Source organism: Centroberyx gerrardi, chromosome 12, assembly GCF_048128805.1.
Source record: "Centroberyx gerrardi isolate f3 chromosome 12, fCenGer3.hap1.cur.20231027, whole genome shotgun sequence".
NCBI classification, from domain to species: Eukaryota; Metazoa; Chordata; class Actinopteri; order Beryciformes; family Berycidae; genus Centroberyx; species Centroberyx gerrardi.
Window position 1 is genome coordinate 12204048 of NC_136008.1, and position 13267 is coordinate 12217314.

Below are 13267 nucleotides of genomic sequence, written 5' to 3' on the forward strand. Positions count from 1 at the left end.
CTTGGGTTTTTTTTTATCATAAGGAACATTTATTTCCCTTTCTTTCCCATATTTATTACTTCTCAAGGGAATGTTAGGGAAGTTTTTATAGGCCCCAGTAAAGGCTCTGTTAGCTCTCTGCAGCTATGAGTGCATGTTTCTCTGTGCTTGTGTGTGTATGTGTTTGTGCGCTCTGAAACTTCTCTCCTTCTCTCACTCTCCCCTCCCCCCACTTTTCCTTGTATAATCACAGCCCTTACCTGGCTGTGTGTGTTATGCAGACACACCCGGCTGCTCCATATCGACCAATCGCAGCTCCAAGAGAGACACTCAGGAGGTGCACTTCCTGTGTTTGGTGAGACAAGAATGGGGCAGGAGAGAAGGAGAGAGTTGTCTACTTTTATGCGGGGGTCAACACAGACGGTCACGTCGGCAGCAGAGGGGGAGGGAAAGGATTGATTTGTGATCAGACTCGACAGCCTTTCGTTTGATTTGTGGGAGATCCCTCTGTCCAGTAACGGTGACTGTGAAGACAAGACAGAGAGAAGGAGAGGAGGGGGAAGATAAGTGTCAATCTGTTGAGACTTGTTTGGGAATTTGAGGAGGGAGGGGAGGTGGGGGAGAATCAGAAAGACAGAGGCAGAAAGAGAGAAAAGCAAGAGTGCTCAGGCGGAAACATAAGGTGTTTCAAAGGAACAGAGAGTTAAAAGTATCGAGAGAAAGAGAGAGAGAGAGTTCACATTGAGTAAAAAAAACTAGAGCATTTGTTTAGAGGCACCTAGTCACTGTGAATGCTGGGAATGAATTCTTGTGTGTTGTGCAATCCCATGCTTTTGAGCTGAGCTGGACAGAGGGGAGATCAGATCTCCCCAGAATACTACATTCAGGTGAGTCGCTCTGCTACCTTTTCATGGATTACAGTTTGACACTTTTATAAGTTCATGTTTCAGCTTGAACACCGATTTGAGTCTGGTTTTATTGTGGTTTACGTGTAACATGCCTTGACGATGTGTCACAGGCCCTTGCTTTCTGAAAGGCTTATTTTGGTATGCTATGCTTTGCAGGTCTGTGCTACATTCTTAAAGACTGTAACAGGGTGTCACCTTTTCTTCTGGCCTGTTTTTTCCACTTATAATGTATAAATGTTTGCTCTTTTGTGACTTGTGTTTCTATGAACTCAGCCAACAGCCCGCAAAAGAGTTACTGTACAACTAGACTGTGTGACTCAAAATACAGTGTGGGTTAAAGATCGCTCTAGAATACAATACATGGAGCAATTTATTGAACATAACAATATAACAGATGAGTTACAATGTTTCCTTATTTGAATACACATCTAAATTGTTGCAGCTGACATACTTTACAGAGACAGCAGTAACTTTTGTGGGATACAGTTTGTAGTTCTACTCCCCTCTGGTTTGTAGGGCCTCCTGATTATATTTTCCTTTGATCTGTCAAACAGTGATTTATTACTGAAAATAGACTGACTCTTTATCTCTGATTATTCTCCGTTAGATTGTTTCTAAATTGATGATGTGTATGTCTTTTAGGTTCTGAAAATTATGGTACAATGGGAACCAAAAGGCCCAGCTGCACCCTGTTTGACACTTTATCCAATCCAAACACTGCTGACCGCAAACATCAGCCAGGTGGACAGTTCTCCCGGGACCCCAGTCCCAGACCAGGAACTGTGGCCCAGTCGGAGCGAGAGAGAGAAAGGACCCGAGAGGAAGAATGGAGGAGGGAAAGAGAAATGGAGAGAATGAGAGACAAAACAAGATACAAAGGGAAAGACATGGACCCACGGGAGAAATACTCTGAGAGAGACCGGGCTCCTGCACCCAGACCGAGAGAGGGAGAAAGAGAACGGAGGGACAGAGAAAGGAGGCAAGAAGAAGAGAGAAACAGAAATGGAAGGCCACTGTCAAATTTAGAGAAGGGGGCTGAGCGAGAAATAGAAAGGATTAGGAAGAAAGGTGACACATTTCCCAGAATGAGAAGAGGCAGCCAAGAGAGAGACAGAAGAACGACTGCATTTGCTGAGAAAGATGAGGAAAGAGGGGGGAAGAGGATATTAGACAAGCAAAAAAGAATAGAGATTGATGACTTTGAGAGAGAAAGAGAGAAAGCATGGAGGAGAGAGCGGCAGCGAGAGGGAGAGAGGTACAGAGAGAGGGAAGATGGGACAGTGCGGAAAAGGGAAAGACCAAGGGAGTCTGATCCTGATTTCCGGGAGCGGAGGAGAGCGAGGGACTTGGAGGTCATTGACCTACGGGACAGAAGAGAGTGGGATGCAGCTAGACAGAGAGAGAAGCCAAGACCTAACTTGGGAGAGAGAGAGGCCAGGATGCCTTCTCCGCGCAGAAGAAGAGACAGAGAGATCTACTCAGATAGAAAGGACAGGGAAAAGGCAGAGAGGAGAGATGGAAAGAGGGACACCAAGAGTGAAGGAGACAGTGACGAAACAGAGATAAGGAAGGAGAGAGCGAAGGACAGAGCGAGAGAGGAGTTGATGTATCGACACTGTAGGAGTGAGGGGGACAACAACGGAAAAACGGCAAGGGAGAACGAGCAAGACAGGCAGAGATACAGGGAGGAGGACAGGCAGAGGTACAGAGAAAGGGAGAGAGAAAGAGAAGCAGATGGATCCAGAGTGCGAGACAAAGGCAGAGAGAGGGGAGCGGAGAAAGCTAGGGAGATGTACAGAGAGAAGGACAGGAGAAAAGGGAGGGAGTTTGAGAGGGAGGGGGAGAGATGGAAGGATGGTGTGAGAGACGTAAAGGGGTGTAGACAAGATGACAGAGGGTGGCCAAGTGACAGGAGAGAGGGAGACCGATACAGAGAGAGGGAGGACGAGGAGAGGAGAGGCAAGGAAAGAAAGGAAAGAGAGACTGATCTTAGGTGGGACGATGCAGCAGGCAGAGGTAGCCGATCACTGAGCGAGATGGCCCCCAGGCCACCGCCACGAGCCCAGAGCAGCGGAGAGTGGAGCAGCGACATGGACAGCGAGAGAAGATATAGAAGGGGAAGAGACAGTTATGAAGAGAGGGAATCTGGGAGAGACAGCACGGCAGAAAGTGAAAGAGATGTAGAAGAAGAGAGGAGCGGCGGGACAGCTGCTGAAAGAAGCCGGAGGGAGCAAAAAAGAAGTGAGACACCAGACAGAGACAGAGGAGAGGAGAGGACGGGCGGTGCGCCAGAGCAGAGAAGGATGTGGTTAGAGCCACATAGGGGCAAAAATAGTAAAGACTCGTCTGTAGAGGATGAATTCGTAGAAAGAGAGAGACACACAAGGCGAAAAGAGAGGAAAAGAGGAGGAGAAGAGAGGACGATGGAGTCACAGACAGAGTGGGGGAGGGAGGGGCGGAGAGTAAAAGAGGAACAAGATGAGAGGTACTCGGACCAAAGCAAGTCCAGCGGAAGACACTGTGAAACTGGGAGACATGGAAGGAGAGAGGAGTACATGGAGCAGAAGGGAGAGACAGAGAGGACGGAGGGCATAAGTGTAGACGGAGAGGAGGTGAGCGAGGCCTGGAGAGAGAGAGATAAGGGAGGAAAGGAACATCTGTCTGACAGCGATGGAGGGATAGAGGGGAGAGAGAGAGAGAACGTGACAGATAACACAGAGGAGAGTGACAGAGAGGAAGAGGGAGGGAGCGATTATTGTGCCCGCTCTGAGAGTGAAGGCGGAAGTGAGACCGGGTGGGAGCCAGAGAGGGACAAAATGCTGTCAGGAGAGGACGGTTTTGTCACTGTGTCCAGTGGAGATGGGGAGGACGAGAGAGAGGAAGAGGAATTCGAGGACTGTAGGGAATTCTGGGAAGGTGGCATCAGTTACGATGACAGCCCACCCGCTGGCTTCAAGAGGTATGAGGGAGAGGAGGAAAGGGAAGAGGAATGGAGAGAAGGAAAGGAGGATAGGGTTGACGAAGAGGGAGAAGACGGTGAGGGACAGGGGAAGGAAAAACACCCCAAGTATATCTTCTGTGTGATTGGGCAAACGCTGCCCCGCTCAAAGCCCAATAAGACGTCAGAACCGGATCAGGTGGGAGGAGCGGAAAGGGACAACCCAAATTCTGGAAGTAGTCAGTATGGCAGTGATGACATCACACAGCAACCCCAGGATGACCTGCATCCTGTTCTGAGAAATGATGATTACCCCATCAACAACAACAACAACCAAGAAACTGAGACCAAGAGAGAAAGGGACAAGTATAACGTGCCGAAGGAAGAGAGACCCGATGACAACACCAATGAGACATCCAGAGTGAATATAAGATATAGAACGTCTTCCGAATTTGAAGACACAGAGACTGGAGAAGGAGTGAAGGGCAAGGTGGAGCACCCGTATGCCGAGATAGGGCCAATAGGAAGAGACTCTCAGACTGAAAAACTCCTCACAGAGTGGAGAGAGAGAAACAAAGAGTACACAGGGCAGACAGGAAGAGAAAGGGAGAGACTTTCGCCAAGCCCCTGTAATCCCTATGGTGAGGTTGGTTCTCAGGGGAATTTTGTGCCAATCCAAACCGCCTTGGATGGGATTAATCTCGCAACAATGAGTCCAGAGGAGGAGGTGGCCATCCGGATCCGTATGAGCGGGGCATGGAGCATGACAGAGGAGGCCAAGCGACATTCCCAGGCACCCCACCTTAAATGGGCCAAAAATGTAGTGCGAGAGATCCTGGGAGCCTCGGAGGAAAACGCGATTGACGACCCTAACTCAGGGCAACAGGGACACCGGGAGATTAACCAGTCCGAGAGAGGGATCACGAAAGAGGAACGACAGGAGGAGATGACAGAGGGGACTGGAGAGATGCCTATTTATGCCAAAGTGCAAAAGTTGAGAACGGATGAACAGCATTCAGAGCCGGAGTTGGATGAGGGAGAGGCGGAGCCACTGGAGGTTGAGGAGTTGAGAGGTATGGGGCAGAGCCAAGCAGACATGCATGCTGACCAGTTAACAGCTATGCATGGTGACACACCTACATACACTCATACTGACACACTGTTAGACACAGAGAGGGAGGAGGCTTGTAGTCCTCCCATGGACAAAAAGACCGGGGCTTCTGGTCACCTCGAGGTAGAAAAGGCAGCAGAAGATATGGAGGTGATTATTAGGGAAGAGGAGGATGAGGTTAAGATAACAAGAGTAGAAGAAGAAGCAAGCAGAGAGAAGGAAGTGGAGATGTATCTGTCTGTGAGCAACACCTTGTACAAACCCAGCAGCTGCCCCATTCTCAATTATGCAACTGAGTCTGACCTCCCCGTCCCCTCCATAGAGGGTAAGGGTCAGGGGGAGGAAGACAGAATGGGCGAAAGTGAAGAGGAGAGGCAGGGAGAGGAGCGCGAGGAAGGGGATACTGGAGAGGAGGTGGGAGAGATGAGCCGCGGAGAAGGAACTGAGGAGGGGAGCAGAGAGGGAGAGGAGGAGGCAGAGAGCAGAATAGGAGGAGGGGTGGTGAAGAGCAGCTGCAGTTTCCGAGATTTGGGTCCCGAGGCTCGCATGAGAAGAAGGGGAATCCGCAAAACAACTGAACGAAGAAAAGAAGAGCTTGTAGAGGAGGAGGAAGAGGAAGGTGTTGGAAGGGATCGCAGAACCAGAATATTCTCTACACCAGGTAAAGAAAGGAGATGGAGGTTGGAATCAGAGGTTATCTGCTCAAATCAGTCTCACCAATGTTTATTGACTAGGTATTCAGATAACCAAATAATAACATCACCTCACTCCTTTTGATTATCATTTCCAATTATTTGCTCATTAATCAGCAAGTATGGTAAATTTTCTAATCATCTAACTTCATCAGTCTAACACATTTCAACCTAGACTGCCACACAGAGGAAACAACATTTTGAATTGAACCAAAACACAACCACACATACTCTGCTGTGAGGGGGTAAATCACCTGATCTGCTATCGTTCATGTGTGATGTTTTTTCTTTTCTTTTGTCACAAACAAGCTTTCAGTCTCACCCTCTGTTTTGCAGTCTAAATTTCTTTTTTGAATCATCCCATCGTCATTGCACTGATTTGAAGAGATTTCTTTGAAATGGAAACTGCGTCACAGTCAGTTGTGTGGTCACAGGTGGTGGGCGGAGATAAGAGAAGGTGGGGAAAGGAGGGAAAACCAGACACCGAGCCTTAAGAAGTGCAGAGGGTGGATCCTGTATGCAATCAGAATATTTTTCTTGCCACAGAGCACGTCTCACAGCTAGACTTTGTTTTGAGATATAACACGAGAAGCTTGAGACAGAGTTTTGGAAACAACTTATTTATATCTGTTATTTTTTCTATTTATCTATTTATTTGTTTGTTTTTGTTTATTTTCTTTTCATTCATTTGTTAATTCATCCATACCCTCGCGGTACTTCATAGTAAACTTATTAGGCTATAGCACACTAATCAGGAAATGCTGCTGTATCACGACTGGGTGAATGGATACTTTCTTCTTCCAGATGATGAAGATGCTAAGAGTGAAAGCTGGGGAGAAGTGGACCTGAGGTGAGTGAAACAATCACTGATGATATGATGTGATAAAATACATTGCGATACAACACCAGATGTTACAAGATACCAAAATTGACCAGGTCAATTATGAATTACGACTGGTATTGAAAATGAGCAGGGGTTTGCACTTTGAGGATGATGCTACTGGGTCTATTGTGCCCTGAAAAATAATGTAGTTCTTCTCAAAATAGCAATTCAAGCTAGGTCTGTTTCCTGGTGTGTACAGTAACATTCAATGTATATTTTCTGTACAGTTAACTAAACTGTCTCCTCTTGTTTAGACAATCACCACAGTTATAAATGTTGTGACTCTTTCTTGGCCTTGCAGGAGTGTTTTGGACACAATTGGAAGAAGGAAAAGGAACTCCAAGTTTTTCAGTGAGTATCTCTTTACCACCTCTATTTTGACCCACGACCCAGTTTGTGTGTTCAGTGTGTCATGTTATGTGTACTATCTTTGGGGACAGACCAAGGGGGGAAATTGGGCTTATCCTTTTGCAGTCCAACCTGTTTTTCATCACTTACAATGTCATTTCAGAATAAAACTACAGATTGATGATTGCAATATGTAGGCGACAGAGTGACGTGTGTCTGCAGATTTTATCTTCTCAGACTGTGGTTGGGAAAGGCTCTACGTGATGGAGCATTTCCCTTCAGTGTGTGTGATTCATCTGCGTGCGGATACTGGCTCACTAGTTGTTTATGTCTTACTCAGCACTAGTTTGCTCAGAATTTTAACGGAATACACAACTGAAAGGAAGCTTGTACACATTTTACTGTTGGTTCACACCATTTTTCAAACTTGTTTTTTAAACATCCTGAAATGGCAGTAGTTTTCTTGACCAATGACTCATATGGATATTGCGTGAAATGGGGCAGGCCGTGTGAGTGTGTGTCTGTGTCTGTGTCTGTGTGTGTGTGTGTGTGTGTGTGTGCGCGCGCATACTCCAGGGCCACAGACAGGTTTCTGCAGGCATTCATATCTCCTAACTTGAGGAAAAACCAGCTGCTGCTGTGACTTTGCATTCCAACAAGTATGTGTAAATGGAATGTCAAATGCAAACATCTCCTCCTGGCTAACCCGTTCCTGTCTCTTCTGCTTCCTTTATTTTTCAATCTTCTTTCTCTCTTGCTCCCTCTTCTCTCCTACTCTCCTTCTTTCTGTCTGTCGGTGCTACTCCCTCCCTCTGTGTCTCCTGTCCTTTCCCTCAGATGCGGCCCAGCTCTACCAGCAGTACAGCGAGGCAGCCCAGAACATTGAGATCCTGCGCCAGTCTCGCTCCGATGTCCTCTCTACGTGTGAGGAGCACAGCGGCCACCTCATCGCCCCCCTCCCCTCCTCCTCTCCCTCCTCCTCTCCAGCTCCCTCACCCCCTCCTGCCCGCAGACCCCTCCCTCCCCTGCCTCCCGTCCCCCACCCGCACTCCCTGTCCCACACAGGCTCCATCACCAGTACCACCAGTTCCAAGAGCTTGCCTCTCCCCGAGCCCCCCAAGATTGAAGGCAGGCCTTCCTCCCCCCGTCTGTCCATCTCTCTCACCCAGTCGGCCACATTGTGGCGGGACCTGCCAGGAGTCAGGAACAGTGCTGAGCTGGAGGAGCTGACGGAGGACCTGAGGCGCCTACAGGAGGTAACACAACATCATATGGCCAAGTGCTTCTGCAGCACATAACGTGTCTGAACGTGCGGTCACCATTTGATAAGATTTTAAAACAGCCAGTGAATCCTTTTATACAACATATGAGATTTTGATTACAACAGGCTCATTTATATGAATATTTATTAGTGTAAGAATCACTTGATGTGAAAGTTCTCACTCCACTGACTGGAAAGTTACTGCCTCAACATTAAGTGACATTGAAATGTAATTTAGGAGAATCTGCAGCTTACTGGCAGAAGAAAGATGATGAAAGAAGATACCCAGAGGGCATGATTGCATATATGTTGTTGTATTTCTCTAGTATTGCATGTGTTGGCATGCATACGTTAGCACAAATGCTTCAGAGTTGGATCATTTCCATTCATTGTGAAATCCAAGGCCTTTGGCAGATGTCCCTGCCAGCTCGTCATATCCTAGTCAAAGAGGCCCAGTACTTCTACAGAAGTGACAAATTGTAGTTTTGTCTGGCTGTCTCTTGCTCAATGTTTTAATCCTCTTTCACTTGTATTTTCCCTGCCTCCTTTTCCTGTCTAGGTGAGGTTTGAGGTGGTGACCTCCGAGGCTTCCTACTGCAGGAGTTTAGACATTGTGGTGGAACACTTTGTCAAGTCCAAACAGCTGGGGGCGCTGTTGACCACGCAGGACAGGAACTGGCTGTTTTCCCGCCTGGCTGATGTTCGTGCCATCAGCCACAGGTTAGAGCTGTTAATGATTCTTTAGAAACTGACACTGTGTAGTGATCATACTGACAAATTTTAGAGCATATTTGACTGCTCATGTATGTGACAATCTACCATATTTGAGCTGTGCTGGTAGAATTTCAGAAGTCTGTGGGAGAAATAGACATTAAACGGTTCTTTGTGTTTTTTTTTCCTTTAGTTTTCTCTCAAAGCTGGAGGAGCGAGTGGATTCTGACATGATGCAATTTACTGTGTGTGACATCATCGCTCGACACTGCCAACGCTTCAAAATGGTTTATGTGCCCTACCTCACCAACCAATCATATCAGGATGCCACCTACCAGAGACTCATGTGAGCCATTCCGCTATTAATACCATTTGGTACCATTAGTATCAACCATATACATCACTGACATACAACCTTAATTAACTAATCTAATTTCAACCTGGGAATATATGATCAACCATTGGCTTATTTCTCTTCATCTGTCTATACACTCACTTTCTTTCTTTCTCTCAGGAATGAGAATCCAGGGTTCAAGCGAATAGTGGATAAATTAGAGAGGAGTCCTGTTTGTCAGAGACTTCCTCTTCGCTCCTTCCTTGTCCTCCCCTTCCAGAGGATCACACGAATTAAGCTGCTAGTCCAGGTATGTGTGTGTGTGTGTGTGTGTGTGTGTATATATGTGTGGCTTTTTTAAAGGATGAACACTGCAATGGTTTATGGCATGTTTGCCCCTGTTCCTTTTGTCTCACTTGTACACACTCTCTCTTTCCATCCAGAACATTGTGAAGAGAACCGCTCCAGGTACTGAGGAGGTGATGCAGGCCATCAAAGCTTTGAAACTACTGGAGAAGGTAAGTTCTCCTTTCCACCACACACTAGTGTAGTTTTGCAATATTTTGATATTGCCATAAAATATCTTGAATGTACTTCCATGGTCACACATCCCTAATTTATTTCCCTGTCTTTCACTCATCTCTCTCCTAGCTGATTCAAGAAAGCAATGACAGCATCTCTCAGATGAAGAGTATTGAGTCTCTGGTGTCACTCAGTGCTAAGGTGGAATTTGAGTGCAGGGTAAGTAATGACTACATTTCCTATTTTCCTCTCAAGTGTGGTATTTTTCAGCCCAAATAACGGATTCTGGATTCCACCTCCTTTCAGTTTAATGCGAAAATGAATAGGAATGTAAAATGATTGCCTTTAACTATGTCCAACACTAATACTGACAGTTTTTGCTTTCGTGGGTTCCTCTATTATGAATTTATTTATTTTTTAAGGTGGGTTCAGATTTTGGAGCTTTTGGAGTTTTGAAGCTGCAGTGAAATTAAAAATAAAACAAAAATCAGTAGCCATACTTAGCATTCCAGCATTTCGTGGCTATGTGGTGCAACATCCCCACAATTCAGTAACACTTTAAAATATGTAATAACTTTGTCATATGTCATTTCTACTTACATTATTTCACCCATTTTAAGAACAGAACGGTGTATGAACGGGAATGGATGGGTTCCAAAAATCCCATTTATTTTCACCATAGGCGAAAAAATTCCGCCAAAATGATGACAACACTTAAAAGAACTCATTTATTTCCAGTATTAGGACATTATGGGAGTACAACAAAAGTGACTAATATTCAACTCTTTGATCTCTCTCTCTCTCTCTCTCTCTCTCTCTCTCTCTCTCTCTCTCTCTCTGTGTGTGTGTGTTACAGACTCTTCCTCTGATCAGTCAGTCTCGGAGGCTGGTGCGGGAGGGGCTGGTCACTGAACTGATGGATTTCTCTCTGAAGGAAACGGAGAGGAATGTTTACTTGCACCTGTTCAACGACTACTTGCTGCTGTCACTACACAAAGAGTGAGTAACCAAATATGAGCACATACTGCTATTATCAATCCCCCGGACCGGCAGGATAAATCTAGGTGGGGAAAGTGAAAAGCAGCGCTTGCCCCTCCCTCATTACCACCACTGAGGTGCCCTTGAGCAAGGCCCTTAACCCCAACCGCTCCAGTGGAGCTGCTCAGTGGCCAGCAGATTAGACTGTGGTTGTACTGATCAGCTTCCAGGTGTGAATGTGATCAGGGCGTTCCTGAAAAAGAGAGCATTGCTCTCAGTGAAACTCCCCTGAATAAATAAAGGTTAAAAAAAAAAAAAAAAAAAAAATTATTATCAATGTGTGTAATCCTAGTGACCACAAACAATAGCAAACACATTTTCACTACATTCACTGACTGGCATCTTTTTAAATGATCATTTGTGCTCTCCATATCATTTCCCTGCTTTTCCATTATCTTTTCTCCTCATGTTTCCTACTTCTTTTGTCCTCCCTTCTATTTTATCACACTCTTTCCTTCCCTCATACCTCATTTGTCCCTTGTGTTTTCAGAGGGGGAAGGTTCACAGTGATAGACCACGCTCCTGTATCAGACCTGCGTGCAGAGAACTGCCGCGTCAAACTTCACTCCCTACAGAAGAACCTGTTCCGCCTCCACCTCTCCAACAAAGCCCTGCTGCTGAGGACTGACACACAGTAAGAGACTGGGACAGCGGTGGAGAGTGTCTGTGTTGTAATGACGGATAATTACTGGGTTCAACTGCGTGTCACATCACTAAAAATCTGTAAACTTCCAGACGGTACACTCATCTTTGCTTCTTCCTTCAGGAGTGATAAGCTGCGCTGGATATCAGCCGTATCCCGGCCACATCCTGAAATAGATTTTTCTGCTGCACAAGGTGACGTATACATCCTGGTTTAGATGTTACAAAGGATTAAGTTGCTGTCTTGTTAGCCACGGTCTTAAATATGTTGCAGAGATGATAATTACTGTTAATAATAGAATAGACTTAAGTTTTAATTCTGAAATAGGCAAAAGAATTTCGGAGCTATTTATTGTGAATGTATGATGTTGTCATTTTAAATGACAGTTGTCATTTTAAAGAGTAGCTTCACTCTCTGAGCATCACATAATGCATTATAGTGACCTGTTTGTCTTTATGACTGTAGGTTTGACCTCTCCCCTCTCTTGTCCACCCAGATTTCAAACAGATGCAGTGTATCCGGGCCTTTGTTGCCCAGCAACCAGATGAGCTGTCCTTGGAAAAAGCTGACATCATACTGGTGCACCAACAAAGCAGTGATGGTAAGACAAACTACCTTTCCCATGATTCTCTTGGGCAAAGTACCAGTCACCTGCACACTGTTTTATTGCGAAACTGCTTTGGACCCTGTATTGGTGGAGTATGATGAATTCAGTTTCTTTTGTGTTGGACTCTCTCCCGTTCCCAGGCTGGGTGGAGGGGACCAGACTGTCTGATCGGCATCGTGGCTGGATGCCTGAGTCCCATTTGGAGACTATAACCAACCCTAGAGTCCAACAGCGCAACCTGTCAGACGCCCTCAAACTTACAACAGCCACAGCTGCTGTGTGAGCAGGAACACAGTCAGGGACTAAACAGAGGGAAGTCCCGGGTACACAGCAAAGGATGAGAGCCACAGTTGTCTGCTTCAAGCTACTGGAGACTGGACAGCGGATGATGAGATGCTCCAAGTGTGGATTTCCATCTCCGAACTGGTTCACAAATGCGGGCAACAACTGATATGCTGTAATAATGCATGCCAAAGTAGTATTTGGTCTTGGTTGTTTCACTTGGTGGGCTATTCACCTGGTAGAAAACAATGCATGAACTGTTATATAGAGACCTGCTTGAAAAGACCCTGATAAGGGTCCTGTGACTGTGAGAAGCAGGTGGCACCAAGACATACTCTCTACACTAACTGTATCTACGTTACAAAGAACACATCATGTGTGCTATGATATATCAATGGACTGGTGTGTTGAGAAATGTTTTTAAAGGGAACTTGCTTTTTGCAAGAAATGCCACTTTTGGAAAATGTATTATTTGTGTATATCGAATAGAATTTAATGGTTTATGGTGCATGTCTGTTGAAGAGTAGGCCCCTGTCTGTAGGAAGACAGACAGAAAACATGCAAAATATACAACTTCGTAAAGACTTCAGTGCAATTTCAAGATGTGCAGAACATTGTAGGTTATAATGCACACAATGAGAATATTTCATGAAATTAAAATTTGTAAAATAAAAACATGTTTGAACATGAGCATATGCATGCCTTATTACAGTGAGCTGTGATTGGTTTGTTTCCAGCATATTCTATACAATGTCAGGCTCTTTCTTAGTCATGAATGGGGTTCTTGGTCGTTTTAAGATATAGATTGCATATCAGCAGTTATGTTGCTCATTCATTGCAAGCCATGCTGTGAATTTCATAATAAAACAGCTACATTATGATTTATCATGCTTACAGTACAAACTGTACAGTAGATAATGCAGAAAGGCATGCACGCACGTAGCCTGGCCAAGGCGTGACCCTTCGCTGGCCTGGTCCAGTTTCCCAGCTCTACTTATTGGTACGTTTCG

General features: G+C 45.6%; 1 protein-coding gene across 2 annotated transcripts; it reads left to right on the forward strand.

Moving 5' to 3' along the window:
* The first annotated feature begins 316 nt into the window (after window positions 1-316).
* Window positions 317-12947, forward strand: arhgef5 (Rho guanine nucleotide exchange factor (GEF) 5). 2 transcript variants are annotated; one of them, XM_071908812.2, is made up of 15 exons: window positions 317-866; window positions 1530-5597; window positions 6433-6478; window positions 6813-6862; window positions 7697-8115; window positions 8680-8840; window positions 9025-9177; window positions 9346-9475; window positions 9609-9683; window positions 9817-9906; window positions 10544-10686; window positions 11216-11359; window positions 11492-11562; window positions 11865-11969; window positions 12116-12947. In XM_071908812.2, the coding sequence occupies exons 2-15, from the start codon at window positions 1550-1552 to the stop codon at window positions 12256-12258; spliced, it is 5778 nt and encodes a 1925-aa protein (XP_071764913.2). In that variant the 5' UTR covers window positions 317-866; window positions 1530-1549; the 3' UTR covers window positions 12259-12947. The 2 variants fall into 2 exon arrangements, with proteins under 2 accessions (XP_071764913.2, XP_071764922.2); XM_071908821.2 differs by having other exon boundaries at window positions 318-866; window positions 1530-4898.
* The last annotated feature ends 320 nt before the right edge of the window (window positions 12948-13267 follow it).

What these genes read in the sequence shown, in the direction of transcription:
- arhgef5 (XM_071908812.2), top strand. Translation starts at nt 1,550, where the DNA reads ATGGGAACCAAAAGGCCCAGCTGCACCCTGTTTGACACTTTATCCAAT. An exon ending in ACCTGAGGCGCCTACAGGAG is followed by an intron (nt 8,116 to 8,679) that starts GTAACACAACAT and finishes TTTCCTGTCTAG; the next exon opens with GTGAGGTTTGAGGTGGTGAC. An exon ending in GAATTAAGCTGCTAGTCCAG is followed by an intron (nt 9,476 to 9,608) that starts GTATGTGTGTGT and finishes CTTTCCATCCAG; the next exon opens with AACATTGTGAAGAGAACCGC.